Genomic DNA, 27476 nt, shown 5'->3' with positions numbered 1-27476 from the left:
GCAGGATTGGCGCAGCTCAGGCGAGATGGCCCGAGATTCGCCGAGATTAGCCCGCCGTCGAGGCGCTCCTTGCCCAGCGCGAGGTAGCCTCGATTCGACTCGGGGCTCTCCCACCCGTACGCAGCCTTCTGCGCGGCCGGCAGAGCAAAGAAAGCCTCGGACAGCGCGAACGCGCGAGCGTTGAGCTCCGGAGGGAGGTTGTGGTTGATCAGTGTGGCGAAGCCGATGTCCTTGGGGGCGGAGATCAGCCGAGATCAGCCGAGATCAGCCGCGATCAGCCGAGGATCAGCCGAGGATCAGCCGAGGATCAGCCGAGATCAGCCGAGATCAGCCGATCTCCTTGAAGGCGGAGAAGAGCTGCGCCGCCAGCGTCGCCCGTCCCGCCGCGTCGTCAGAGTAGAAGGCGCCAAAGTCCACCACAGGCACTTGGGCGAAAGAGGCGAACTTGTCGGCCGCGGCGCCGTTGGCAGCTCGAATGTGTTCCGGCGCGACGAACGCGCGGCCGTTGGCGCCGCTGCCGCTGCCGCCGCCGCCGCCGCCGCCGCCGCTGCCGCCGCCGCCACCGCCGCCGCCGCCGCCGCCGCCGCTGCTGCGGCCGTTGGTGGCAGGGGGCGCGAGGCCGGCGCACGGGGCGGCGGCGCGCTGCTGCGGTGCGGCTGGCTCCCTCAGCTTGCCTATGAGGAGAGCTGGGGAGAGCTGGGGAGAGATGGGGAGATGGGATAGGGAGGCACCCTCGCGGGCGCATACAGAGAGAGGCGCGGGGCGTGAGGAGGGGCGGGGCATGCGGAGGCGTGGTGGAGTCTCCCCAGATCTCCCCAGATCTCCCCAGATCTCCCCAGATCGCCTTGGAAGTCTGCGACGGCGGAGTAGCCCTTGGAGGCCATGATGCCGCGCAGCTCTGCCTCGACCCTCGCGAAGACGCCCACGCCCTCGTGCAGGAGCGCCGAGGCGACCATCACCGCCGAGGCGCCGCAGAGCAGGTGGCGGAAGGCAGCCTGAGGTAAGGTAAGGGGATACCTCTCCCCACACACAAGAGTGCGCGTACGTCTTCCGCTTCTAGGGGCAGGGCAGCCTCCCCAGAGTCGACTCCTCCGCAGCCGATGACGGCGATCGACGGCCGCAGCAGCGCACGCAGCCTCCGCACGTTGCCGAGAGCGATGGCGTGCACCTGTTATGAGTCATGATAGCTAATGGTGTTGATAGCTCATGGTGTGAGTTGCCGAGGGCGATGGCGTGCACCTGTTATGAGTCATGATAGCTAATGGTGTTGATAGCTCATGGTGTGAGTTGCCGAGGGCGACGGCGTGCACCGCGGCGCCGCCCAGCCCGCCGTAGCAGCTGGGAGCGAGGAGGGGCGCCTCTGTGGCGACGTCGACGTAGAGGCCGTTGCCGACCGTGTTGATGGCGGTGACAAAGGACAGGTGCGGGCAGCCGTTCAGCACGGCGGCGGCGCCGGTGTACTGCGCGTCGTAGAAATAGGGCGTCGTCTTGACGCCGACCTAGAAGAAGAAGAAGATGGTGATGATGATGCTACTACTAATAAGAACTCGGCATCATCTTGACGCCGACCGCGAGGGTCGGCGGCGGCGGCCCGGCAGCAAAGACGGTGCCGAGGTAGTTTCGCAGCGCGTCAAAGTCGTACGCGAGGGGAGGCTTGCCGGCGATGTTTGGGCACGAGAGGTTGATCTCCACCGCGAGGCCGCCTGGCAGGGACGGTGCCAGCGCTGCAGCCTCGCGCACCATCGCACCAACCTCCTCCGCGCTGCCAGAGATGGAGAGCCAGCAGGGCTTGGCGCCGGAGAGCTGCGGCAGGCAGCCCGTGTAGTACTCGAACGGGAGCGGCGAGTAGCCGAGGCAGTTGATCGTGTTTGCGCCGTCAGGCGAGGCCCACTTCATCGTAGCCTCATCGTGCACAAAGCCGGGGCACGCGGTGCGCGTGGCGACGGCGCCGGCGGCGGAGGCGTCGAGCGCCTGGAGGTCCTCGAGTGATGTTGCGAACGGGTTTGACGAGTTGAAGACGCACGACGGCAGGGAGAGGCCGCAGACGACTGTGCGGAGAGATGGGCCTTCGGCGCTGGCGTTGCCGGCGTTGTCGGAGCTGGCGGCCATTCGCGGGTATCGGGGGTATGGAGTCTGTCCTTCAGGCGCGAGTTTTTCTCTTTCTTGTCATCCGACTCAACCAAAATGCGCCGGCACCCCAGGGTAGAGCGCGTAGAGCGCGTGGTGCAGCCCACCTTGGGGTACCAAAGGCGGCGATCCGCTCGATTTTGATCCACATCAGCAGGGCAGGGGTACCAGAGGCCTTCGGTCGTCTTGCGGCCTACCACGCGCGGCCGAACTTTTGCTATCATTCACAACTGCAAGCCCGCCTGACTGAGTTCGTAGGGCCGATTAGAGGCTCACCGCATAGGAGTGGAGCCAAGGGGCCGCATCGCGCTGAAGCGAGTTCCGTACAGTATACACGAACACGTTTTACCCAAAACCCGAAACCAAAACACGAATCTCCAAACCAAAAGGGATAAAATCCCTTGAGCCATGTGGATATATTCGACTAACAACCTCAAGGATTGCGGCGGAATCTAGTGTGAATGTGATGGTTTCTACGTGAGGTTGGCATTATCACCGGCCGTCGCGCCCAAGGCTGTAACTGAGACCCTGTAGCTCGATGTGAGGAAGCCAACGAAGGTGTCGACGTCCAGCAACCCCGTTTGCAGGGAGGGCTCGACGAAAGAGTGGAAGGCGTCGTAGCCGATGCTGATGAAGCCAGTCGTGCTTGAGAACATCTGCTTGACCGCCGTCTCGATGCCCGGCCAGGGGTCCGCAAAGTTGTTCATATTCGCCTTGAGGCACTCCTCAATCTTTTCGATGTTCTCGTAGTTGGCGTACGAGCTGGTGAATAGCGAGCCGATGTCTCCAACAGCGTTGACCACCTCACCCCCGATGGTTTGATCGAAGCACGAGTCTTGGTAGCAGTAGCCCACGCTAATACCAATGGCCTTGGCGCCCGCAAGCCGGGTGCCAGGGGGGCACTCGAACGCTTTAAGACCGACGCCATTGGTCTTTGGCACTTTCGGTCTGCTGACGGAATGCGGAATATCATACCAATGGGCCGGGATGCTCTTGCAAAAGATATCAAGGCTCACCGTGTAGCCGCTTGGGCAGCTGGCGTAGCAGATCGTCAAGATCTCTTCTGAACCGGCTGGGCAAGCAGGGGCCTGGTAACACCCAGCCACCACACTTTGGTAGCCAGAGGGGCACGAGTCGGGCAGGCTGCCCGGGCAGGGGGCTGGTGTGTCCGAGGTTGCCCCCCCCAATATGCTAGCGCCGACGGGTGAGGGGGTGGACGCAAAGAGGCCGGAACGGGCTTGGTGGCGAAGAACGTTGCGCTGGTTGTCGCCAGCGGGAGTCTCGTCGTTCGCGGCCGCGCGCGCGCCGATTGTCGGAGCAGCGGGCCCTGCGACTAGCAGCGCGAACATGTATACAACCGGGGTGTGCAAAGCGCCCGCCGGATACAAGTCCGCGCACAAAATGCAGCGCGAACATGTATACAACGGGGTGTGCAAATCTCGACTGTAGAGTCAGCCGCCTCCACCCTCGCTCGCCTCGACGGCGAACCGAGGCGTGGCGGCTACAAGTTCGCCTCTCCCGGCTGGGGAGGCTCGGCCTTTGTTTCAGGCTGCCGCTGGGGCTCTCGCTTTCGCATCGGCAACAGTCGCCCTCGAGCCGGCTGGATCTCCAAGTCCCTAGCCGGGACGAGCTTTGCTATCATTCACAGCTGCAAGCCCGCCTGAGTTCGTAGGGCCGAGCTTTGCTATTTGACGCCTGAGTTCGTAGGGCCGAGCTTTGCTATTGACATGGAAGTCATGGACAAGTCATTCAAACAGAAGGTGCGCACACACACGCTGCACCACTCGCGTAGTGCGGCCGCCGTATGCTCAATACTCACCGCCGCCGCCGCCGCCGCTTGACGCCGATCCGAGCCGCGGCGACTCCTGCTCCTCCTCACAGGCAAAGAATGGCGGCATGCTGTACACCGTCAGTGACGTGCCTCCCGCCTACCTCGGCGTCATCCTCGGATTCCAGGTATCCCGCCGCTCCGCGCAAGCCGCCTTCCTCTGGTACCGCCTCACCATTCCCCGCCTCCGCCGCAGCACTACCTCACCATGCTCGGCGCCACGGCCCTCATCCCCCTCCTCATCGTGCCGGAGATGGGCGGCACGCCGACGCAGATGGCCGAGGTTATCTGCACCATCTTCTTCGTTTCCGGCTGCAACACACTCCTTCAGACCACCATCGGGGACCGGCTGCCCATCGTGCAGGGCGGCTCGTTTGCCTTCTTGAGCCCCACCTTTGCCGTCATCGGCCAGGTCAGGGCGATGGTCGCCTCCGGAGAGATCGGCGCGGAGGAGCAGTTCGAGCAGACGATGCGCCGCATCCAAGGCGCCATCCTGACGTGCGGCTTCATCCAGGTTGCTCTTGGCTACTCGGGCGTGCTCGGCCTGCTCACGCGCTTCATCTCGCCGCTCACGATCGCCCCGACCGTGTGCATGGTTGGGCTCGGGCTGTATACTGCCCCAAACATTAACGGGAACTTCCAACGTCCGTTGCCCGTGCCCGGCTGCGAAGGATATGCCGCGGCGGTCATTATCTGCATGGTAGTCTTCTCGCAGCTCCTCGGCTTCGTCAACCTCAAGATCGGGGGAGCGAGCATCAAGATCTTTGCGCTCTTCCCGGTGCTGTGGACCGTGATGGTGGCGTGGGGTATCGGTGCCATCGCGCAGGCGGCCGGCGGCATGGACGACGATTACCTCGGCGGGCGCTACGCGATCTGCAAGACGTCGAGCCAGGTCATCGAGGACTCGAAGTGGTTCAGGTGGCCGTACCCGGGTCAGTGGGGCGCGCCCATCTTCGACAAGTGCGCCATCCTGCCCATGATCGCCGCCATGCTCGTCTCGATGGTCGAGTCGATCGGAGACTACTACGCCGCCGCGCAGCTCGCGGGCGCCCCGCCGCCGTCGGGTCCCGTCATCTCGCGCGGCCTCGCAGGAGAAGGGCGCGTGTGCTAGCAGTGCCCTCTGTGGCCGGTCTTCTGAAGCTTGTCCGCAGAGCTGCGGCTGTGGCACGCGTAGGTGGGGCCTCATTCTCTGCGGCCTCATCGGCACCGGCAACGGCACCACCTCGTACGGCGAGAACATCGGCGCGCTCGGCGTCACCAAGGTTGGCTCGCGCGCCGTTGTGCAAGCGGGCGCGTGCACGATGATCTTCATGGGCTGCTTCCCCAAGTTTGGCGCCGTGTTCGCCGCGATGCCTGGCTGGCTCGTGGGCGGTCTCTACATGTGCCTGTTCGGCCTCATCTGCTCCTGCGGCCTCGCGCAGCTCCAGCACGTCGACCTCAACTCGTCGCGCAACCTGTTCATCCTCGGCTTCTGCATCTACAACGGCCTTTCGCTGGGCGGGGACCCGAGCCCCCTTCGTACCCGTCTCCTAGCACAGAGTTTCGTTATTTGTAGGCCTCGCGCTGGGCGGGCCCGCCGGCTACTTTGCCAACACCGGCCCGTGGGGCGAGCCGTGCTCGGACGCCCAAAACACAAAGGCGGCAACTGCGGCCGCCCGGCAGCTCGGCGGCGACATCTCGGCCACATCGGCTTGATCACGGCTGATCTCGGCTCCATCTCGGCTCTCCATCTCGGCTCTCCATCTCGGCCAGAACTCGGCGACATCTCGGCCACATCTCTCGGTGTCCCAGGTCTTCTTTAGCAACACGATGATCGTCTCGCTGCTCGCGGGTGTCCTCCTGGACAACCTCATCCCGGGCACGCGCGCGGAGCGAGGCGCGGGAGTCTACCACTCTTAGCCCCCCACCTCCCCCCCGCCACCCATCCCCCCCCACTCTTGAGACTTCGGGACAGCCGCCACACCCGTACACCAGGAGAGATGGGAGGCGCCTCACTTAAGGTTGCCCACCACCCGCCCCCCGCCCCTCCACCCCAGCCCCTCCCGCTCCACAGGCATGACGGCGTGGGACTCGACTCGCAAGGGCGGCCACACGGACCCTGAGTTCACTTCGGTGTACGGTGGGGGCAGCCGCCCGAGATACAGCCGAGATGTGCCGAGATCGCGGGGCCTACCGCGGGGACCGAAGACGTAACAGCAGCAGCAGCAGCAGCAGCAGCAGCAGTGCCGAGATGTATGTGCCGAGATGTGTCTCGAGACGTAGAGGCGAGATGTGGATGCGGGGAGAGTCTCACTCCTACCCGTGCGAGCCCTGTGTATCCCGCCTCAGGCCTCCCCAAGTGGGGGTCGTTCAACCTCGCCGCCATCTTCCGCAACTGCTCCTACCTCGACGCCGTCGAGTCCGTCACCGAGAAGCCGCACAAGCTGACGTGGCCAGAGGTGCCTCCGGAGGGGCCGATGTCGAGCTCCGGAGACCTTTGCGAGATGTGCTGCCCCTTCATTCCCGCCTTTCGTCCCGCGATCACAAAGCAAGAGGCGTGAGCCCGCGCCGCCGAAAGGCATCTAGGAGAGCTGCTACCGCGTCTCCTACGGGGTGCGCACGCAGTTACGCGACGCGCCTTCGAGTGTGCCTCAAGATGTAGACGACGCTTGCCCTCGCGCCTCGGACTGTGTGTGCCCGGTCCAGCAAGAGGGAGCGTGTACTGGTACGTTTTTCGTGGGTGGGTGGGTGGGTGGGGGGGGCTTGCACACTTGTGTACAATGGCACATGATACGTGTGTGTGCTGTGTCGAGAACGCGCGACCGGTTTGTGCGTAATGTGAGAGGTCAGAGGATGCATTTTCTCGTCTCTATCTCTAGATCTGTTGTGCGTCACTCCGAGGCGTGAACCACCACGGTGAGGCGTGAGCGTGACGCCATTTGCTCTCACGGACTCACCTGGCTTCCATTTCCGTACCTCGGCGCTCTTCCCTCTTGCGCGCGTGAACAGGGTTAGAGGCCCCCAAAATTGCAGCGCCTTGGAGAGTGTATATAAAAAAGCAAGCGCGCGAGTGCCAAAAAGCAAAATTGTCAACTGTGTTTGATTTGTTTGATGGGTTGCTAAAGTCCCCTCTCGTCACACAACAAAAGACACATGCCGGTGTTACTGGGCTGGGTTTTTATAGGCATTGTGGGGTTGGCACTCCCATCGACCCTCATGACCTCCTGCGGTCTCTGAGATGGACACCAGTGGGTGTGGGACCACAGCCAGGATACACTCGAAGGCTGGGTAAGCAGTAGAGGTCGATACTCGACGCGTCCCACATGGTCTGTGTCGCTGTCGGCACGCTGTCGACAGGACGTCGAGCGACACCGGTGGCAGTGCCACCCAGGAGTGGTCGGGCGTCTCCCGTCATGAAAGAGCCACCATGTGATCCGTATGATTATTCCTGACAACCGACTCAGTCAACTTTCGTCACAGTTCCCGCTCTGAGAGGAGCTGAGGGTCAGTTCGATAGCTGGAGCTGTGTCGCCGGCGTGCGGCGGCCTGCCTCCGGAGGTGCCTCTGAGGTGGACATTTTTTGGTCACCGGGAGAGAACGCGTTCGAATTTTTACTCGGGAACTTCAACTCTGCACGCGCACCGGCCAGGGCTGCAATAGTGCCAGTGAGGCGGAGGCGCGAGTCGGAAGGCCGCGACCGTGAGTTGGTCCCCCCATTTTTCCTACAATCGCTGTGAACCCAGCCACGTACACCGCCCAGTCACAGTCCGCCGCGGCCGCGCGCAACCTTCGTCACAATGCCAACCGCGCGCGGCCGTCGACCGGCAAGCACACGCCTCGACTCGGACACAGTGTTCCGGGGGCAAGGGAGAGGGGCTGGCTCCTAGCCCGAGAGGAGAGCTTCCGAGAGCCACTACAAGACCACGCACGCATCATCCCGCGGCCTGGCGGTCGGCCGGATTGCAACCAGTCTTCGCGTGCCGCCTGTCGTTCACTCGGGCGCCTTGGGCGTTGGGGTGGCGAGCAGGGGACGCAGCTCTGAGCGCCCAGCGACGCGTGCCGGATGGAGTCCGGCCGCGGGTGACTAGGGAAGTTCGCTCAGGATGTGTGGCAGCCGCCCCGTTGGCTGAGTGTCTTGTCTTGTGGTTCTGTGTGTCGCTCCTGTGTGACCGTCATCGCCCGTCCTGCGTCCACCCATACCGCGTTGGAGGTGTCCCAGTCGTTGGTCGGACTGTGTTTCGCCTTCCAATCAATGTTCGTTTACATTGAGGTGATGTGGAGTCTGGCCGCGCGGCGGGCGGCGGGACGGACAAAAGATAATGAATCGGTGTGCGATCCGGCGTAACAAGCGCGATTGCACAAACAAAGGGTGGAAGAGAGGGTCTGGCCACCGCGGGGCGAGGCAGGCGGTGGGCCAGATGCCGGATCCGCTGTGCGCGTTTGTCGGTCAGGGCGCGGCGCTGACCGCGGCGGCCTGGGCCGCGGCGGCGGCGAACACCGACGGCGGCGGACCATTCCAGCGGCTCGGCGAAGGCCGGGGCGCGGCGTTGCGGAAGGCGTGGACGGCGGAGGCGGTGCGCACCGTGCCCGCGGAAAGGCGGGCGGCGGCGGGCGACGCCGACGAGCTGTTCGCGTACGCCCGTCCGCCCACGAAGAGGGAGAGGCTCGAGAAGGGCGAGCGGCGCGCCGAGCAGCACCAGGGGTGGGCCGATGCGCCGAAGGAGAAGAGGCGGAGGACGGCGGAGGAGCAGACGGCGGCGCAGGCGGCGCTGCTGGGGCCGCTTCGACCGAGATTGAGAGAGAGATTGGCCGGCGCAGCCGGCCAACCCGCTCGAGGCGACCACCGGCGAGGCGACCACCGGAGCGGTGGCACCCACTGACTGGAGGGGCACCCGCCGGCACGGCGATGCCGATGGAGGACCTCGCCGGTGTGGAGGCCCGCGGGGCGGCCGGCGCGGCGGCCATCGGAGCCACCCGCGCGGGGACGGCCAGCGCGGCGCCTGCTGGTGCGGGTGCGGCGACCGGCGCGGGTGCTGCACCCGCTTAGATGCCCTATCTTTTATTATGAAGTTGGCACCAGAATCGTCCTTACAAGATCCTGCTCGCGCAGGTGGGGACCCTGTCCTTCTCCCACCCCTTGTTTGGTGAGTCCGTTTTATTTATTTATTGGCACCAGAATCGGAGAGACCCTACTACAATCGCGTTCCAGTTGAGTGGGCATATAAGATAGAGCCGAGCTGATAACTCCCTACCCTGACCCTGGTCCCCGATTTATCGTGCCGCCTTTCGCCTGTCACCCCTTGCTGGGACCGTCACCCGCCACCGCCATCGCAAGTACTCCGCCTAGTCCCGCGCGCTCGCACTCACCCCTCGCTCTATCATGGCCGTATTGCACATGCAGCAAATCGCCTGTGCATATAGACATGGTTGATGCCCCAGGTGCGCCCCAAAATGGGTTGTGTTCGAGCCGAGCCCGAGGGTAGGCGCGGTAGCGGGTGAAGCCTGCCGCGCGGAGTGGAGGAGATAAGCGGTTACTCGATCGTGTTTGTTTTTGTAACATGAACATGAACCGTTTTTTTTCTACCTCCGATCACAGGGGCCTACCGTAGGCGGCCCGCCACATGATATCTAGCCATGCCTTGCCACCCCGCAGACCAGACGCAGAGCCCAGTGCCCGGAGAGAGACCAGACCAGACAGGCCGAGACTCTACGAAGCGCACATGGCAGAGCGTGGGAGCCGAGAACGCGAGAGTACGCGCGGCCACCGCCACGGCCAACTAGTGGAGAGCGAATGCACGCCCCCCCCTGGCCAAAGGGTAGGAGAGAGAAGAGAGTACGGGCGGCCACCGCCACGGCCAACCAGTGGTGTAGTGGAGAGCGAATGCACGCCCCCGCCTGGCCAAAGGGTAGGAGAGAGAAGAGAGTACGGGCGGCGGTGTCCGCAGCATGCGGATGTCACGGCGACGAAGGCGAGATCTCGGAGGAGCGCCGGCATCGAGCGCCACGACCAGATTGGCCTGCCAATCATCCAGGATAGTCGCATTGGTCATTCCGTCTCAGCAGAAACTGCAGCCGCCGCAAGCGGCGGGGTAGTCGATGCAGTCGGAAAGGCAGCAAAAGCTCGCGCAACGGCACATCCAAGGAGCCAGCGTGGCACATCCAAGGAGCTCTGGCAGGGGTTGGAGGCCGCAGCCAGGATCGCGCGTGGTGGTGCCACGGCCGCTGGACTCGGAGGCGTTTGTTTTCATGCCACGGCCCGTGGGCAAGCCGGCACGGTCGGCCTCGACGGTGCCTTTCACCATGCCGCCGGTGAGGGCAGAGGCGGACATGGTGGAGGCGGGGACGTCGGCAGAGACGGCGATGGCGCCTGCGGCGATGGCGGAGCTCCGCGCGAGGACCAGCACGACGGCGGTCAGCGAGAGCGCCAAAGCGACGGAGCACGAGACGACACGCGCACGCGACGGCGAGGGCTGAAGAGCGATCATTGGCGGCGCAAGAGAGCAGGAAGGCAGCTCTCGAGGCCCGACCTCGACTTTCCGTCCACCATTTCTTTTAAATATACCAAAAGGAGGGCTACACGAGGCCCTCTACGCTGGGGCGCCGGCGCCCTACTGGGCGCCCCCCGCTCCCTTCCCCTTAGAACCCCCCATCCCGCTAGCCCCCCCCCCCCCCCGCGGTCCCTCGCGGTCGCGCGACGCCGCACCAATGGCGCGCTGTGCCTCGTCCGCGAGCGCCGTCCAGAGCTGCACCGACAGTCGCTGCAGCGCAAACGGCATCCATTCGCGCGCCGACCACGACGTCTGGTCGTACTGCCACCACGTGAGCTTCCGGCCCGCCACCTTAGCCACCCGCATCAGCAGCTCCTCCACCCCCGCGCTCATTGCGCCGAACTCCTCGAAGAGCAGCGCCTCCACGCGGCACTTCCCCTCTGCGTCCGTGTACTGGCCCTTGACAGCCTCGACCGTCCCGGTCCCCGTCCGCGGGTCCCACATCCCCACCCTCCCACCCCTGTCCCCGCCCTCCACGCCCAGAACCGTCTCGCGGGCGCGTGGCAGCGTGTTGCCGCAAGCGACAAACGCCCCCATGCGCCCCACCCCCGAGGGGTCCGACGGCACACCGGCAAAGATCTTCGTGTCGCCGATGCAGGGCAGGTCCCCAATCACGCCCTGGTAAATGTACAAGTCCGTCCTCGTAGTGCTGTGCTCGCAGTGAAACTCGTGCTCCACCGCGCCGCGCCCCAGCTTGCCCCGCAGCAGCTCGACAAGGTCCAGGAGGACCTCCTTGTGCCGCGTCTGGTGGCCCGCCGCGCCGTCGTTCTGCGCCACGTCGCCAAGGGCGTCAAAGGGCAGACCGTGCTGGCTGTAGATGCCGTCCGCCATGACGTCCGTCATCATCGACAGGTGTAATCCGAAGCGGCGCTGCAGCGCGAAGCGCAGCACGTACGAGGGCAGACGGAAGTGCGCGCGGGTCGGGATCGCGTTCAAAAACGCGCCCGCGCCGAACTGGCTCGCCGAGACAAACCGCACCTGCTCCCTCCTCCCTGCGCGGCCCGCCGCCGCATGCATCTCCCTCCAGGCCGAATGGTGAATCGTCGCGGTGGGGAAGCAGCCCATGATGATCATCGTGCACGCGCCCGCTTGCACAACGGCGCGCGAGCCAACCTTGGTGACGCCGAGCGCGCCGATGTTCTCGCCGTACGAGGTGGTGCCGTTGCCGGTGCCGATGAGGCCGCAGAGAATGAGACCCCACCCCTCGCCGGCGAGGCCGCGCGAGATGACGGGACCCGACGGCGGCGGGGCGCCCGCGAGCTGCGCGGCGGCGTAGTAGTCTCCAACCGACTCGACCATCGAGACGAGCATGGCGGCCATCATTGGAACGATGGCGCACTTGTCAAAGATAAGGGAGCCCCTGCGCGAAGAGAGACGTACACCGCGCCGCACGCAGGCCGCGCACGCGGGGGCGCCGCCGCTCCTCTGGGCTCTGGCGCGTGCACCGGCGTTCGCGACTCTCGCGGCCGCGGCCGGCGTGGCGGCGCGGACCACGCGGTCCTTCGGAACTCGGTGCACACGGCAGCACGCGGCCCGGTCCACTGCTGCGTCCGTCTGAGTGTGTCCGTGCACACACCTGTCACCCTGAGGGAGGGTGTAGAGGATGTAGAGTGTAGAGCGCTGTAGAGCTGTAGAGATGTAGAGCGCTCTGGAGCGCTGTAGAGCTGTAGAGCTCTACATCCGCCGCGTGACGAGGCGGGTGCGTTGTAGAGCGATGTAGAGCGCGATTTTGTTGTAGAGTTTGTTGTAGAGGCTCTACAGCCAAACCGCCGGGAAGGCAGTGACTCAAAGAGGTCGAGTCGCACTAATGGGGTGTCTCCGAGCTTACTGGAGCTCTGATGGACGGCCCTGACTATCCCTGACACACAGAGAGTCACTCTGACGGCACACAACACCCTATAACTGCGTCATGACCAGCCTGCCATGCGTCGCGGGTGCCGCATTCGTCGCAGTGCTTCTTTAGCAGGCGGTGGACTGTCGGCTGCGAGGACGGTCGCATTTGCGCGAGGCGAAGCGAGCATTCAGACGCGTTGCATGCGCCATGACTCGCGCCAGCGCGTGCGGGAGCTCCTGGCTGAGCGTTGAGTCCAGGCGAGTTGCGCTGGCCACTATCGCTACGCTGCGCCGAGCCGAGCTGACGCGCCAAGGCGCCGGCCAGTCGCAGCCGTGAGGCATACCACAGACATCTCTACAGCTCTACAGCGCTCTACACTCTACATCCTCTATCTACACCCTCCCTCAGCTGTCACCTGAGAGACCTGTCCATCTGCACCGCTGTCCGCTGTCTCAGCTGTCTGAGTCGGTCCTTTTCTTTCTTGAGCACTTGAAAGCACTGGATAGGGTCGATTCCGCATGGTACGGGACCACTCGATCGTCTCGCCCTCCCTCGCTATCGCAGCGCACTCCCGCTCGCCGTCTCCGTCTGTGAGCCTAGCGCAGCGGCCAGCGCGAACTCGCCGTCTGAGCCTAGCGCAGCGCGAACTCGCTCTGAGCCTAGCGCAGCGCCTCGGACATCACCATTTTGGCTCGCCACACCGTTGGCCCAAACGACCTTTTCTTTTTAATATACCAAAAAGAGGGCTAACGAGGCCCTCTACGCTGGGGCGCGCGCTTTTTCTTTTCCTCGCATGTCTGCCCCGCCGCCTCGCCACCGCCTCCACCGCTGCCCCCTCGCCGGACACGCCGCCACCCGCCCGCCTGCTCGACCTCCCCACGGACCTCCTCGAGCGCGTCCTCTCTCGCTGCGATAGCCCCGTCGACATCGCTCGCGTCGCGGCCGTCTCGCTGCTCTTTCACGCCTCGCTTGCGGTGGAGGCCATCCGCTTGTGGGCGCAAGAGCGCGGCTTCGAGCTGCCGGCGCAGCCAGAGGGCGAGGGCTGCGCCGTGCGGTGGCTGTGCTACTCTGCCTTGTTGCGCGAGTCCAACCCGCCGGTGAGGGCGGCGGCAGGCCAGTCTCACAGCCTCTTCATGGACGGCGAGGGGCGGCTCTCGTCGTGCGGCAAGGCTGAGAGCTGGACGCCGGGACTACTCGGCCACGGCGAGGGCGTGACGCAGCTCAACACGCCGACCCTCCTCCCTTCGACGCTGGGCGGCGAGCGCGCCGTGAGCGTGTCGGCTGGAGACACCCACAGCCTCGCCCTCGCCGCCGACGGCGCCCTCTGGAGCTGGGGCTGTGAAGGCTTTGGTCGGTTGGGCCACGGCGACGCGCAGACCGAGTGGCAGCCAAAGAAGATCGAGGCGTTGGCTGGCCAGCGCGTCGTCGCTGTGTCGGCTGGGCTGTACCACAACCTCGCCCTCACCGCCGACGGAGCCGTCTGGAGCTGGGGCCGTGGTGACGGTGGCCAGCTGGGCCACGGCGACGAGCAGCGCCAGCTGCTGCCCAAGAAGGTCGAGGCTTTTGCTGGCCAGCGCGTCGTCGCTGTGTCGGCTGGGCTGTACCACAACCTCGCCCTCACCGCCGACGGAGCCGTCTGGAGCTGGGGCTGGGGACACCAAGGCAGGTTGGGCCACGGCAACCAGCAGCACCAGCTGCTGCCAAAGAAGATCGAGGCCTTTGCTGGGCGGCGCGTCGTCGCTGTGTCGGCTGGAGGCGTGCACAGCCTCGCCCTCACCGCCGACGGAGCTGTCTGGAGCTGGGGCCGTGGTGACGGTGGCCAGCTGGGCCACGGCGACCAGCAGGACCAGCTGCTGCCCAAGAAGATCGAGGCCTTTGCTGGCCAGCGCGCCGTTGCTGTCTCGGCTGGAGGCGTGCACAGCCTCGTCATCACCGCCGACGGCGGCGTCTGGAGCTGGGGCGGTGGAGGCGAAGGCCGGTTGGGCCACGGCGACGAGCAGTGCCAGCTGCTGCCAAAGAAGATCGAGGCCGTAGCTGGCCAGCGAGTCGTCGCTGTGTCGGCGGGAGCATGGCACAGCCTCGCCACTACTGCCGACGCCGTCTTTGCCTGGGGCAAGGGCAACGACAGCTGCCTAGGCCACGGAGAGGACTTGTCGAACCAGCTGCTGCCCAAGAAGATCGAGGCGTGGGCGCCAGGACGGTGAGAGGACGCGCGAGGCGGCGTGGCCATTTGCGTGTGCCTAGACGTCTGCACGCGCGGAGGGGGGCCCGGGGAGCGCGCGGGTCGAGGAACGGCGACTGCATGGCGGCTCCGTGAACCGTGTCCGGTCCGAGTGCGTGGAGCGCAGCCGTGCCGCGTGCGCGTGAGGGACACCGTGAGCGCGTGAGGCGCGTGTGCACCTCCCATTCACACCCCTGGTGCTGGGTACTTTTTACTAGGCCAAAAGCAGCAAGAGGCCCGAGCAAGAGGCACACTACGAGTCTGGTTCTCTCCCTCCTCGCTCGCTCCCGGGCAGGCGCTGCGTTTCCCTCGCCGCCTCGGCGCCGAGCTCGAGCTGCTTGCGCGTGCGCTTCTGCGGCTGCGGTGCATTCTGGTTCTCCTGCGCGTAAAAGAGCCGCAGCAGCGCCACCGCCTCTGCCTTCCTCACGCCGCCCACGGCGGGGTAGGGCGGGTCGCCAGCGGCGCTCGCTCCGCCGTCGGCGTGCAGGGAGAGCACGGAGCCGCAGCCGCCAAACTTGTCGTTCGCCGCGCCGAACACCACGCGCGACACGCGCAGCTGCCGCAGCGCCGACGCGCACATCAGGCACGGCTCGACGGTGACGTACAGCGTGCACTCGGCGACCGACTCGGGCGGCACGCCGTCGACGTCGAGCATCCGGTCGATCGCCTCGAGCTCGGCGTGCCGCGTGCCGTTCCGCGACGCCACGGTGTTGTTGCGGCCTCTGCCGATGACACCGCGCGCCGGGTGCGCAAAGACGCAGCCGACAGGTACCTCGCCCGCCTCGAGGGCGGCCGCGGCCTCCGAGAGGGCGAGGTCCATGAGGGCGGCGTCGTCCATCGGCGAATGCGCCGGACCGGGGCCGCGAAAGAGTCGGTGTCGGTGGCGGGGCTTTGGTTCGGCAACGGGCAGAGCCCGGCGAGCTTTCTTTTTTAGGGTAATATTTTTCTTTCGCCCATTGCCGCGAGGGAAGCGGTGCTCTACTTGTGGACAGCCTCAGGTTCAGAGACTCTCTCTGATGCCTCGCAAGACCAGCAACGCGGCCACCGGTGAAGCAGCCGCTAGCGAGTGGTCGTCGCTCCGCCAAGCAGCGAACCCATTCAGCTCGCCGTCGGCGCAGCTGCAGCCGGCGCAGCCGGCGCCAGAGCCGCAGCCGGCGCCACCGGCGCGCGAGCCGCAGCCGGCGCCAGAGCCGCAGCTGCCAGCGTGGGCAGCACCGCAGTCGCAGCGCACAACGGAGATGGCGTCGGCGCCGTCTGCGCGGTCCGCCGCCGCGCTCGAGCGCGCCCGGAGCTCGAGTGGCTCGCGGGCGGCGCTCGACCGGGCAAGGAGCGCCGCCCTCGGTCGCAGCAGTCAGCAGCTGGGCGCCGCTCGCGGTCGCGGCACCGCAGCGCGGGAGAGTGGGAGTGCGCGAGCGCTTCAGCCGCCGCCGCAGCCGCAGCAGCGGCAGCCGGGGCGGAAGGCCGAGGCAGAGGCGGAGCCGAGGCGCGACCGCTGCTGCGGCGTCGACCCGTGGTTTGGGATGATGACCTGCGTGTGCGTCTCCGCTCTCTGCGCGATCCTCGACGTCGTCTTTCTCTCGCTGGTCGGCGTGGAGGCCTTCCTGGTCGTCTTCGCCATCGGTGCAGTGGCGGGCATCCTGTCCTAGAAGCGGAATACGTATTCTTGTATCCCAAGCAGCGCTCGAGAGGACACGTACTCCGCTGTAGTCCGCTGTAGTCCGCCGTATTCACTGTACGGTGCTCTGAGAACGCTGCACAGTACCGTCTTCCCCCCCTAAGGCTGGCGTATTGAACACGTAGGCATCCAGGCCATGGTCTTCTTCTTTGGGCCGCGAAAGTACTGCGGGAACACCCTCTGCAGCGGGCCGGCGCGGCGGTGGATCGCAGTCACCTACTGGTCGCTGATCGGCCTGACCGCGTTCCTCGCCGCGTGGAGCCTGCAGCACGGCCTCCCTCCGTCAGTCCTCATCCTGTCTTTTGTGCTGTGCAAGGTTGCGTGGGCCTTCAACCTGATGGCGTCGTGCGGCTGCTTTGGCGGCAAGCCGAGGCGGCGCGACGAGGAGGACACGAGAGTCTGAGATCTGCGCGTTTTCATCGCCGCCGACGCGCGTCGACGGCTCGTGGCACGTGGGGTGGGGCGTGGGCGCAGGGTCTCTTCAGCGGGAGGAGAGCGGTTGAGGGCGACCGTTGGGGGAGCCAGCGTGGCTAGCCGCGCGTGTGTTTGCAACACCAACAGTCAACAGCCGAACGTATAAAACTGAGCACGGCTCTTGCGAGCACGCTCGTCGGTCCACTCTTTTTGACGCTGAGCCTGACTCTACCCGCGCCGCTCTTCCCTCAGCGCCGCCGCCCGCTCCCGCAGCGCCTCGCCGTCGAGGACCGCCCACCGCTCCCAGCTCTCGCCTGCGGGGAGAACGATGCGAGTCTCAAGAAGGAGGACGCCGCCGGCACGCGTCCCTCCGCCCACGGCTCTCGCCCCCGTCGCCGCGCCACCGCACCCGCCACTGGTCGTTCCCCATGTAGCGCCGGTACTCAAGCACCTCCGCCAGCTGCGACGCGCTCGAACCCTGTGCGCCCTCGCCGCCCTCGCCGCCCTCGCCGCCCTCGCCGCCCTCGCCGCCCTCGCCGCCCTCGCCGCCCCCGCCCTCGCGTGTTTGCTTGGCGGGGGGCGCGACGATTCCACGCGCCGCAAGCCACTCCGTCGCCGCCGCCGCCGCAGCCTCCCCCTCCCCCGCCTCCCCCTCCCCCGCCGCTGCCGCCGCCTCCGTCGCCGCCGCCGTCGCCTCCTCCGCCGGCACCACCTCCGCCGCCGCCACCTCCGCCGCCGCGGCACTCGGCGGCGCCGCCTCCGCCGCAAACGCCGCCTCCGCCGCCGCCTTGGCGGCCGCTGCCGCCTCCTCCGCCGCCGCCTCCGCCTGCAGCGTCGCCACGTACGCCTTGAGCTCGTCGTCGTGCTTTGCCCGCGCGCGCGCCTGCTCGCACTCTGCTAGTACTTGTGTGCTCACACCACTACACTGTGGGGGGTGCCCGAGCATGACGTATGTGCGCGCCTGTGCGTGTGTGGGACAGACGTTGTTGTCCTATGCGCGGGGCTTCCCGCGGGGGACCGAAGACGTAACAGCAGCAGCGCGCCTGTTCGGCGGGCATGCCCCCGCCCCCTGCCCACTCCCCCCCGCTTCCGCCGCCGCCGCTGCCCGGCCCCGAGCTCTCGGAGATTGCCTGCCTCACCTAAGGGAAGGGAAGGGAAGGGAAGGAAGGGAAGCTTCTCCACACACACGAGGTGGTGGGGCTAGGGCCCGGGCGACCCTCGCGACTCCACGTCTAGACAGGCAGGAGCGCCCCACGGCATCCAAAGTGCAAGGCCCAGTGCGCGTGGGTGAGCGGTGTGTGTGTGTGTGTGTGTGTGTGTGTGTGTGTGTGTGTGTGTGTGTGTGTGTGTGTGTGTGTGTCTGTGTGTGTGTGTGTGTGTGTGTGTCTGTGTGTGTGTGTCTGTGTCTGTGTCCGGCCACACCTCTGCCCACATCGACCGCTGCCCTGCCTGGCCGTACAACCAGGCGGGCGACAGAGCAGCCAGGGAGAAGAGGTCGTCCGCCACCTGCGCGTCGAGGGCCCCGGGCAGAAACTCGACGCTCTTGTAGAAGAACTTGAACCGCGACGTGGGCAGCGCGCCCTCCTCCACCGCGCGCACCTGGCCGGTTGAATCAGGCAGAGAGCAGATCACAAGACCACTCAACCTGAGAGGGGGTGGGCCCGCCCCCACCATGCCCGCACCGCCGCCGCCACGCCGCCGACATGGACACCTCGCCCGACCTCGCGGGCGCCCGGAAGGTGCGCCTCGCCATGCACCATCACCATCGTGTCTGCGCCTAGGCCTCAGAGGTTCCTGGGTCGGCAGAGGCGCCTTTATTGCACCACCACCACCACCACCATCGTGTCCGCGCCCGCGTCGCCGCCCAGGAAGAGCGGGTTGGCGGCGAACGGGCCGAGGGCTGCCGCGGGCCCCATCTCGTCCACCTGCCACAGGAGGAGCACGGTTTCAGGACGGGCCGAAGACAGAGAGACCTCTGCAAATCGAGCGCTGCGTCCGCGACGCTTTCTTGGCAGCGCTGCTGGAAGAGGTGGTCTTGTCTGTGCGTCTGTGTGTCGCGTGTGTCGCTCCAGCGCGTGGCCGCTCTGCCCATCGCTGAGCGGCCTTTCCAAACCGCGCCCGGGTCGTGTCTCGGTCGCCTCCTATCCATCGTGGCTGACCTGCCACGGAGTCTCGTGGTTGAGCAGCACGCCGCGGCTGCCGGCGGGGCCGTGCTCGAGGAGGAGGACGAGCGACTCGAGAAAGTAGTGGTCGAACGAGCCCGGCTCCGCCACCAGCACGCAGCCGGGCGCCAGTGCCGACGCCGGCAGCCGCTCTGCGCGCTTCGCCTTGGAGGCAGTCGCGGTGCCGAGCCGACCCATCCACTCCTCGGAGAAGAGGCGCGCGGTCGGCGCGCATCCGGCGCGGGCGGTGCGGGTGCCAGCCGGCGCGGGCCATACCGGGCGGGCCAGCAGCGCCTCGGCGAGCAGGGACGAGACGAGCATTCCCGGCAGGGTTGGTGGCCTCGATGGGTGTGGTAGGATTTCACTGGCGCAACACTCCTCAATCCACCGGCCGAACACTCCTCAATCCACTGGCCCAACACTCCTCAATCCACTGGCCCAACACTCCTCAATCCACTGGCCCAACACTTCTCAATCCGCCGAGCGGACATCGCCTCGATCCACCCAGCGGAACTCTCAATCCACCGGCAGTACAATCCACCCACGTACAATCCACCCACGGTACGATTTGGGCGGATCCACCAGCCGTACGTTCTCAATCCACCCACGTACAATCCACCGGACGAACAAATCTCAATCCACCCAGCGGACATCGCCTCAATCCACCCAGCGGAACTCTCAATCCACCGGCAGTACAATCCACCCACGTACAATCCACCCACGGTACGATTTGGGCGGATCCACCAGCCGTACTTCTCAATCCACCCACAGTACGCTTGCGCGATTCGCTCGGGCGCCTTGGGCGTCGGGGTGGCGAGCAGGGGACGCAGCTCTGAGCGCCCAGCGACGCGTGCCGGATGGAGTCCGGCCGCGGGTGACTAGGGAAGTTCGCTCAGGATGTGTGGCAGTCAGTTCGGCTGAGTGTCTTGTCTTGTGGTTCTGTGTGTCGCTCCTGTGTGACCGTCATCGCCCGTCTAGCGTCCACCCATACCGCGTTGGTGTCCCAGTCGTTGGTCGGACTGTGTTTCGCCTTCCCATCAATGTTCGTTTACATTGAGGTGATGTGGAGTCTGGCCGCGCGGCGGGCGGCGGGACGGACAAAAGATAATGAATCGGTGTGTGGTTGAGCCCCGGCATCGATGGCGGGAAGAGGGAGGATCCCCGCCCCTATCCCTCAGTTTAATCCCCGAGAGGGGAGGCAGAGCCTCTGGCGCGGTGAGAGCACCCGTACGCTCTCAAGGCCGACCCCCCCCCCCTCTCCAGTTCAGATCACGACCCCCTCGGAGGGGGCCGGGCGAGGCGTACCCCGAGGGCCCCGCTCTTTCCCGGCAGCGGCGCGCGCGCGCACACACAAAGACGCTGCCCCCTCACACCCCGCACCGCACATCACACACCCCTCGTGGCCGTTCTTCAGTCTGCGGCCAGGGCGCGCTGCACCGGGCCAACCTGCGGCCGTCGCCACGTGCGGCGGGGCTCACCGCGGGGCAGCGCGCCGACGACGTCGAATGCGCCGCCGTGGCATCGCGGCGCCGACGACCAGGCTCAGAGGATGACCCCGGGTAAGCGTTCCCGTGCCTCGACAATTGCCGCTGGTAGGCGCGCCGCGCCGAACCATGGCGGGCGCGCCGCGGCCGCGCGCAACCCTCGTCACAATGCCAACCGCGCGCGGCCGTCGACCGGCAAGCACACGCCTCGACTCGGACACAGTGTTCCGAGGGCAAGGGAGAGGGGCTGGCTCCTAGCCCGAGAGGAGAGCTTCCGAGACCCACTACAAGACCACGCACTCATCATCCCGCGGCCTGGCGGTCGGCGGGATTGCAACCCGTCTTCGCGTGCCGCCTGTCGTTCGCTCGGGCGCCTTGGGCGTCGGGGTGGCGAGCAGGGGACGCAGCTCTGAGCGCCCAGCGACGCGTGCCGGATGGAGTCCGGCCGCGGGTGACTAGGGAAGTTCGCTCAGGATGTGTGGCAGTCAGTTCGGCTGAGTGTCTTGTCTTGTGGTTCTGTGTGTCGCTCCTGTGTGACCGTCATCGCCCGTCTAGCGTCCACCCATACCGCGTTGGTGTCCCAGTCGTTGGTCGGACTGTGTTTCGCCTTCCCATCAATCAATCAAGCAAGCAAGCAATCAATCAATTCCAGCACCCGATGGGTCCGGTGGGCTGTCCGGGCGCGTTATTCTCGACTATCCCCCAGTCCTCTACCATCCCGCTGTCGGCTCTCGCGGGCTGCGGAACCGGCCCCAGAAGGGGACGGTCCGGGCGCGAGCGTGGCAGCTCCTGCGCTAGTATGGGCGAGACTCTATCACAACACTACTGATCCTGGTCATTACAGCTGCCAGGGATAGCGTCAGGAGCCGGTAGGAGTCAAAACCCCTCATATTTGAGAGGAACGGGGCGCGCCCCCTCCAACCCACCCGCGCTAGGTCTCGGGGGACGAAGGGGTCACACCCGACGACCTCGGGAACTAGCCGGGGCAGTCGGAGAAGTGGCAACTCCGTGCACTGACGGTCGGCCGCCAGAAAACACGCCTCCGTGGCTCGGGTTTATACACCAATCCTCGCTACCCAACGCGGCCAAAGGATATCCACCTCGAGAACCTCGAGCGAGACATCGTGGCCCATATACTCGTGCAACAACCCAACCGCGCGCTGCGCGCGCTGCGCTGCTGCGCGGCGGTCCCGGGTGGGTCCCGGTCTCGGGACCCCAAAGTTTTACTAAGTGTGGCCAGACTGTTTCTTCGCACACGACAGTCGAGAAAAGACTGACAGCGACGAAGTCGGACGGTGCAAAGAGAATTTACAATTTTACAACAAAACTCCCTCGCACGACACTGGGCACGGGACTGGCGCGCACTGGCACTAACACAGGTACACCAGTGTCGTGCAAAGAAATTTGATGCAAAGAGACTCAGTTTCAGTCAGTCGTGAGTCGAAAAGGACTGAAAGGTGAGGGAAGGTGTTTAGGTGTCGATCGAGATGTACGATGAGGAATATTCTCGAGTAAAGAGATTTTTAGCCCAAACAACTCTAACACCCACAGAGGAACAGTGCGAGAACGACACCACAGGCGACAATGAACCAGACACAAGCGCACTTCATCTGGCAAATGGCCTTCTTCTCCTCATGTTTTCTCCTTTCCGCTTCTTTCCTTGCCAACATTTGCATCCTTCGGGGCCAATGTTCCGCAGCGAACCTCTTTTTGAAGTTCGCATGCTTGAATTGCATTATCAAGCGAAGAATGTCGTCTGGAATCGCTGGAACTGCTTCTGGAACTGGAACTTCCGGCACCACCGTCGCAAATCTATCATCGCCAATGCCGTCGTCCATCTCTATCACGATCCGCGCTGCTATCATCTGCACGAAGACTAGACCTGTTGGACGAATCTGGGGACTCGGCATTAAATCAACGAAATTGAAGGTGCAATCTCGGGCAATCTCGGCTGATGAGATACGGAGGATCAGGTGAGTGCTAGAGTGCGCAAGTGCCATACCGTCTCGAAGCGATCTCGGGTAATCCCGGGCATCTCGCTCGCTAGTCGCAGGCTCAGGAGGGCCGCACCTACTCGCAGCTCACGCAGCTTGAGGCTCAGCACCAAGGATCCACCGCGGCACGCCCGCCTCGCTCACGTTGGTTTGGATCTGCGAGGGCGCAGGCGGCGGCGGGCGAGCGTCCGCAGCATAAAACGGGATGAGCAGGGTGCGGGCTCCTTTTGGGCGGGAGCGAAGTAGGCATGGAGGCGACCCGGCCGCGCGCGCGGCAGCGCTCCACCCGCGATACGACTGTTCCAGATTCGCGTCGCTCGAGCCTCGGAACGAGCCGCTCTCGCGGCGGTCGCAGCACGGCGGGCAGACGCGGGCTCGCTGCAGTCTTTGGTTGTGGGCGAAGCGGCAGCGCTTTGCGCGCGACCAGCACTCACCTCGCGCCGCGTCGCGCTGGGCGAGGCGGCGAGGCGAGGGGAAAGGCGGCACACCTGCCCAATCGAAGGCTGCAATCTTGTGTTTCGGTGTCGATGTGACACGCCCCCCCCCCCCCGGGGCCCGGGGAGCCCCTCCGCCAGTGTGTGTGTGTGTGTGTGTGTGTGTGTGTGTGTGTGTGTGTGTGTGTGTGTGTGTGTGTGTGTGTGTGTGTGTGTGTGTGTGTGTGTGTGTGTGTGTGTGTGTGTGTGTGACACTCACTCACTCACGCCCCTCCGCCCCCCTCGCCGTCCGATTCACACACCCAGACACGCACCCGACAGCACCCGACAGCACTGACAGCACCCGACAGCTGGTCTGACAGAGGCACCTGACAGTGCCTGACAGCTGCCCGACAGCCCGACAGATCACCTGACAGCACCTGACAGCCTGACAGCCAGGGCTCAGCCATCCGCCAAGCGCCATTGGATGCAGCTGCGGATGTGCAAAATCCCAATCAAACCGCCGTTTTTACTTCACGGGCGGGGACCTGTTCCTTTTTAGATTTACACCATCTCACTCGAATCTCACAGTAGTGGTGTCCGTTTCGCATTTTATTTATTTATTTACAACCCAAAAGCAGCCGCGTCGGCGTCGCCCCGGAGGCTGCCGGAGCCCCGCGGAGGTCCCCCCCCTTGTGGTCGCGTCCACCCGCTCCGTCCAATGAGAATGACCAATCGAGCCGTCCCTCTTTACATACATAAAAAAGCGCTACCTCGTGCGCTGCTCGCTCGCGGCTGCTGAGCCCATGGCCACTAATGCGGCTCGCGCTCACTCGGCAAATGCCACTGCAAATGCACCGGCAAGCCTCCGGTCCACATACGACGAAGTCGCGGAGGCGGGAAGGTGAATGGCATCGCGCGTGTGCGCGGCCCGCGGCGGCAGTGGCTGTCACGCTCGTGCCACGCCCGTGAAGCCGTAGAAACGCCGCTCGCCTAGAAAAAGAAATACGTCGACGTACCTCTGCCTTAGGTGACGCCGCAGACGCGCCGCTCGCCCATCGCGATGTTGCGCACGTCGGCCAGCGTCAGCTCCTTCTCCGTCCCGACGCCCGAGCCCGTCACCTAACGAGATTGCACGAGATCACCCCGAGATTGCGCGAGATTCCGTCCCGACGCCCGACGCCCGTCACCGGCACGAGAAAGCGCGCCCGCAGCGAGTCGCCGCCCGACGTGGGGTCCATCACCTGGCGAGATTGCACGAGATCACCCCGAGATTGCGCGAGATTCCGTCCCGAAGTCGGGTCCATCACCTGGCGAGATTGAACGAGATCACCCCGAGATTGCGCGAGATTCCGACGTCGGGTCCATCACCTGGCGAGATTGCACGAGATCACCCCGAGATTGCGCGAGATTCCGACGTCGGGTCCATCACCTGGCGAGATTGCACGAGATCACCCCGAGATTGCGCGAGATTCCGTCCCGACAAGTCGGGCCCATCACCTCGGCAAAGGCGATGTCGGCCTCGGCGGCGTCGGTGGGCGCGGCGCTCGGGTTGCAAAAGCAGCTGTAGGTGTCATCGGCCCGCCGGACGATCACGTCGCCGCGGCACTCGCTCGTGACGGTGTGTATGGTGCCTGCTCACAGCAGCAGCCGTGAAGAGACGCCGTTCACACCGCACTCGCTCGTGACGGTGTGTATGGTGCCTGCTCACAGCTGCAGCCGTGAAGAGACGCCGTTCACACCGCACTCGCTCGTGACGGTGTGTATGGTGCCTGCTCACAGCTGCAGCCGTGAAGAGACGCCGTTCACACCGCACTCGCTCGTGACGGTGTGTATGGTACCGGCCAAATCGCCGGGAACCTCCCCCTCCCAGTCCACGCGCCGCCGCACGCCGCCCACCGTCACCGCGCCGTGTGCGATCTCGATCGCCCTGCCCAAGTCGGCCTGCTCGAACGCGGGCTTCACCTGTTCACACCTGCAGCCGTGAAGAGACGCCGTTCACAGCTCGGCCCGCTGGAAGGGAGGGAGTGACCCGGCTTCACCTGTTCACAGCTGCAGCCGTGAAGAGACGCCGTTCACAGCTCGGCCCGCTCGTAGGGAGGGAGTGACCCAGCGGCCACGGACGGTACCGGGCGCAATCGAGAGGAGGGAGGGCAGCCGCGCCGGGCTGAGCACCTGGTACCATACACTCCAGGGTCTCGAACCCAGCGTGGGTTCGGTCCTGTGGCCGTAGGGTGGGGCTGAGCACCTAGTACCATACACTCCAGGGTCTCGAACCCAGCGTGGGTTCGGTCCTGTGGCCGTAGGGTGGGGGCGCAGCACCCAGTGCACCCACGGGATGTCGCGCGCGTGCTCAGAGGCCAGCACCATCTGCGACCTCGTGCGCTCTCCTCCGCGCGGCTCAAGCTCGTTGTTGTTTGGCTGGATCAGCGCGTCCACCTCGCGGCTGCCGTCGGCCAGCTGCACCAGAGCGAGCGAGACCACGCGGTGCACCGAGTGCACCTGCGGCCGGAGATCTGGGGAGATCTGGGGAGATCTGGCGAGATATGGCGAGAGATGGGGAGGTGTGGGGAGGTGTCGGGAGATCCTGCGGGAGATCGTCGTCGAGGTCGATCTCGTCGTCTGCGAAGATTGCGGTGAAGCCTGCCGCCGGGATGAGCGTCTGAACGGTCGCCTAACAACGACATGCCGCCCGCCGTCAAAAAAAGAAAAGCGCCCGGCGCGGCGAGGAGCTGCTGCGGCTCGGTGGCCTCTGGCGGTGGCGGCGGCGGCGGCGGCTCCGGCGCGAAGAAGCGAGCCGGCAGCAGCCGCTTATCGATGGCCTGCTGCAGGCCTCCCGCCTCCTCGTCGAAGGCTGTGGCCGCTGCGGCGTCGGTGGCGGTGCTGCAGCTGCTGTGCATGTGCGAGTAGGCCCTCGCCTTGATCGCCGTGAGAAATCCGTCGAGGCCGAGGTACTCAGCGAGCAGCAACACGCGGGTGGCGAGGCCGACGTCGCCGGGCGGCAGCAGCACGCATGACGGCACGCGCATGTGCGAGAGCAGCACGCCAAACGCGTCGGCGTCGCAGTCGAGGAAGATCGGATCGTCCGGCGTCGCCTGCAGGAGAGACGCGTGCGGACGTGGAGCGGCGGCACGGCAATCCTCGCGTGCCGCACGGTGATAAGGAGGGATGGCAGAGCGGTCTCAGAGTGCACGCCAGGCAGCTTGCGGCGTCTGTGTTGGCGCACCGGGCTCCACCGCACGAGGAGTGAGCGAAAGTAGGAGGAGGCACCCTCGAGCGTCGAGCGCGATGAAACGAAGCGAGTGCCGCCGACATCGAGTACGACACGGCCGGTGTGGACAGGCGCTGCAGCTGGTGCTGCGCTGCGCTGCCGCTTGGGCGCCATCACTAGTCTAAGTGCCCAAGCAGGCTCGGCAAAAAGAAATTTAAGGCGGCGGGCACAAAGTGACGCAAGAGAGACGCGAGTTTCTTTTCCTCTACAGAGACATACGTGTCGGTGTAATCACACCGGCCAGGAGCGGGAGCGCCAGAGCTCGAGAACCTCGAGAAGCCACTGAGAAGGCAAAAGGCATGAGAGAGAGAGAGAGAGAGAGTTAAAACCGCCAATGGCAGTTATCCGTTAGTGCGGACGTCGCCGCGGCTCGCCTCTGCCGCGGCGGCTGCTGCGCGCACGCGGCGGCGCCGCTCTCTCGCGAGACGGCTGGTGACGCGGCTCGCGGCCGACGTACGCTGCGCTCGTCGGACCGCCCGCGGCGTGGCGTGCGCGGCGCTGCGCGCCGCTCTGCGAGCGCTTGTGCGCTGCTGTCACACTGCACTGTCTCTCTGGTGCTGCTGGTGGTGGTGATGTTGCTGAAGCTGGTGCATATGCTGCTGCTGGCGCGGCGCGGCTCTGCGACTCGGCTCGAGACGCGCGTTGGGAGCAGCTGACACGGCGGGTGGCGTCGGGCAGGTTGCGCCTCTCTCTGGTGCTGGTGGTGCTGGTGGTGCTGGTGGTGCTGGTGCTGATGCTGCTGCTGATGCGGCGCGGCTCTCCGACTGGACTCGAGGCGCGTGTCGCGGCAATCTGACGCGGCGGGCGGCGTCGCGGGCGGCAGCGATCGCGGCTCGACGGTGGAGGCGGAGGGTGGTGGCTGTGGTGGATCTTTGAGTTTATTTCATGATGGACTACGAGGACTGGGGGTTCAACCGGGAGGCAGGGGGTCAACCAGGCGACGGAGGACCGTGGGCCATCGCGGGGACGGGTCCGTCCGGAGGGCGAACCCGATAGATCCGGATGGTCTTCACGCCGGTGGGTGGCACCGAGGCGTCTTGGACGCTCAGCTCTACCTTAAGCTCCTGAGGGGCGCGTGGTTCTAACCACGTAGTATGACTATAGCCCACCACAGACACCCTCCCTCTCCTCACGTGTGCACACACCCTCACCCTCTCCTCTCTCCTCTCTCTCTCTCTCTCCTCTCTCCTCTCCTTGTCTGCTGTCTGCCTGACTCAGGCGCAATCTGCCGATGCGAGATTGTGTGTGGGCTGCTCCTAGGGGGCCCTGTGCGATCCGACGGGTAGGGGGGCTGTGCCCGGGCGGTGTCCGGTGTGGAGTCCCCTTCTGATCCCGCCTGAGATGTTGGGTGTGAGGTTGTGGCGGCTTCGATCCCAAGGGGGGGAGCTGATCCCACTCAGTAACCAACTCTCAGGGGCAGTAGGTGGGCGAGCCTCGAGCGCGCTCATCTCGATCGTCAAGGCGTCGCTACGCGCGGTCTTCCGCGGGGGGAGCTTCGTCGACGGGTGCGGGAGCGCGGCGCAGCC

The 27476-nt window shown here is 65.5% G+C and overlaps 8 protein-coding genes across 8 annotated transcripts; 3 read left to right on the top strand and 5 right to left on the bottom strand.

The window, feature by feature from the left end:
* Positions 1-665: 665 nt before the first annotated feature.
* EMIHUDRAFT_454934 (hypothetical protein) lies at positions 666-2109 on the bottom strand (the record flags this gene model as incomplete). The annotated part of the gene is made up of 5 exons (XM_005789652.1): positions 666-674; positions 861-995; positions 1088-1168; positions 1311-1499; positions 1570-2109. The coding sequence occupies 5 exons, from the start codon at positions 2107-2109 to the stop codon at positions 666-668; spliced, it is 954 nt and encodes a 317-aa protein (XP_005789709.1).
* A 491-nt stretch (positions 2110-2600) lies between these two features.
* Positions 2601-3476, bottom strand: EMIHUDRAFT_109923 (hypothetical protein; the record flags this gene model as incomplete). Its single annotated transcript, XM_005789651.1, has 1 exon — positions 2601-3476. One exon carries the CDS (start codon positions 3474-3476, stop codon positions 2601-2603), a length of 876 nt encoding a protein of 291 aa, XP_005789708.1.
* A 378-nt stretch (positions 3477-3854) lies between these two features.
* Positions 3855-6495, top strand: EMIHUDRAFT_109922 (hypothetical protein; the record flags this gene model as incomplete). Its single annotated transcript, XM_005789650.1, has 6 exons — positions 3855-3887; positions 4009-4083; positions 4152-5059; positions 5130-5473; positions 6009-6074; positions 6284-6495. 6 exons carry the CDS (start codon positions 3855-3857, stop codon positions 6493-6495), a joined length of 1638 nt encoding a protein of 545 aa, XP_005789707.1.
* A 3495-nt stretch (positions 6496-9990) lies between these two features.
* EMIHUDRAFT_109921 (hypothetical protein) lies at positions 9991-11805 on the bottom strand (the record flags this gene model as incomplete). The annotated part of the gene is made up of 2 exons (XM_005789649.1): positions 9991-10301; positions 10638-11805. The coding sequence occupies 2 exons, from the start codon at positions 11803-11805 to the stop codon at positions 9991-9993; spliced, it is 1479 nt and encodes a 492-aa protein (XP_005789706.1).
* A 2985-nt stretch (positions 11806-14790) lies between these two features.
* Positions 14791-15357, bottom strand: EMIHUDRAFT_70562 (hypothetical protein; the record flags this gene model as incomplete). Its single annotated transcript, XM_005789648.1, has 1 exon — positions 14791-15357. One exon carries the CDS (start codon positions 15355-15357, stop codon positions 14791-14793), a length of 567 nt encoding a protein of 188 aa, XP_005789705.1.
* A 700-nt stretch (positions 15358-16057) lies between these two features.
* On the top strand, positions 16058-16615 carry EMIHUDRAFT_225725 (hypothetical protein; the record flags this gene model as incomplete). The annotated part of the gene is made up of 2 exons (XM_005789647.1): positions 16058-16157; positions 16338-16615. 2 exons carry the CDS (start codon positions 16058-16060, stop codon positions 16613-16615), a joined length of 378 nt encoding a protein of 125 aa, XP_005789704.1.
* A 239-nt stretch (positions 16616-16854) lies between these two features.
* EMIHUDRAFT_109919 (hypothetical protein) lies at positions 16855-19109 on the bottom strand (the record flags this gene model as incomplete). Its single annotated transcript, XM_005789646.1, has 5 exons — positions 16855-16940; positions 17005-17509; positions 18049-18225; positions 18450-18551; positions 18786-19109. 5 exons carry the CDS (start codon positions 19107-19109, stop codon positions 16855-16857), a joined length of 1194 nt encoding a protein of 397 aa, XP_005789703.1.
* Positions 19110-23431: 4322 nt separating this feature from the next.
* Positions 23432-25078, top strand: EMIHUDRAFT_362196 (hypothetical protein). Its single transcript, XM_005789645.1, is given in 8 exon segments — positions 23432-23460; positions 23478-23667; positions 23730-23801; positions 23870-23916; positions 24173-24288; positions 24496-24644; positions 24789-24854; positions 25002-25078. 3 exon segments carry the CDS (start codon positions 23743-23745, stop codon positions 24247-24249), a joined length of 183 nt encoding a protein of 60 aa, XP_005789702.1. The 5' UTR covers positions 23432-23460; positions 23478-23667; positions 23730-23742; the 3' UTR covers positions 24250-24288; positions 24496-24644; positions 24789-24854; positions 25002-25078.
* Positions 25079-27476: the final 2398 nt, after the last annotated feature.

This window comes from Emiliania huxleyi, assembly GCF_000372725.1.
Source record: "Emiliania huxleyi CCMP1516 chromosome Unknown EMIHUscaffold_126, whole genome shotgun sequence".
In the NCBI taxonomy this organism is placed as follows: Eukaryota; Haptophyta; order Isochrysidales; family Noelaerhabdaceae; genus Emiliania; species Emiliania huxleyi.
The sequence above is the reverse complement of the archived record's forward strand: the minus strand, read 5'-3'. Positions and strand labels throughout refer to the sequence as shown.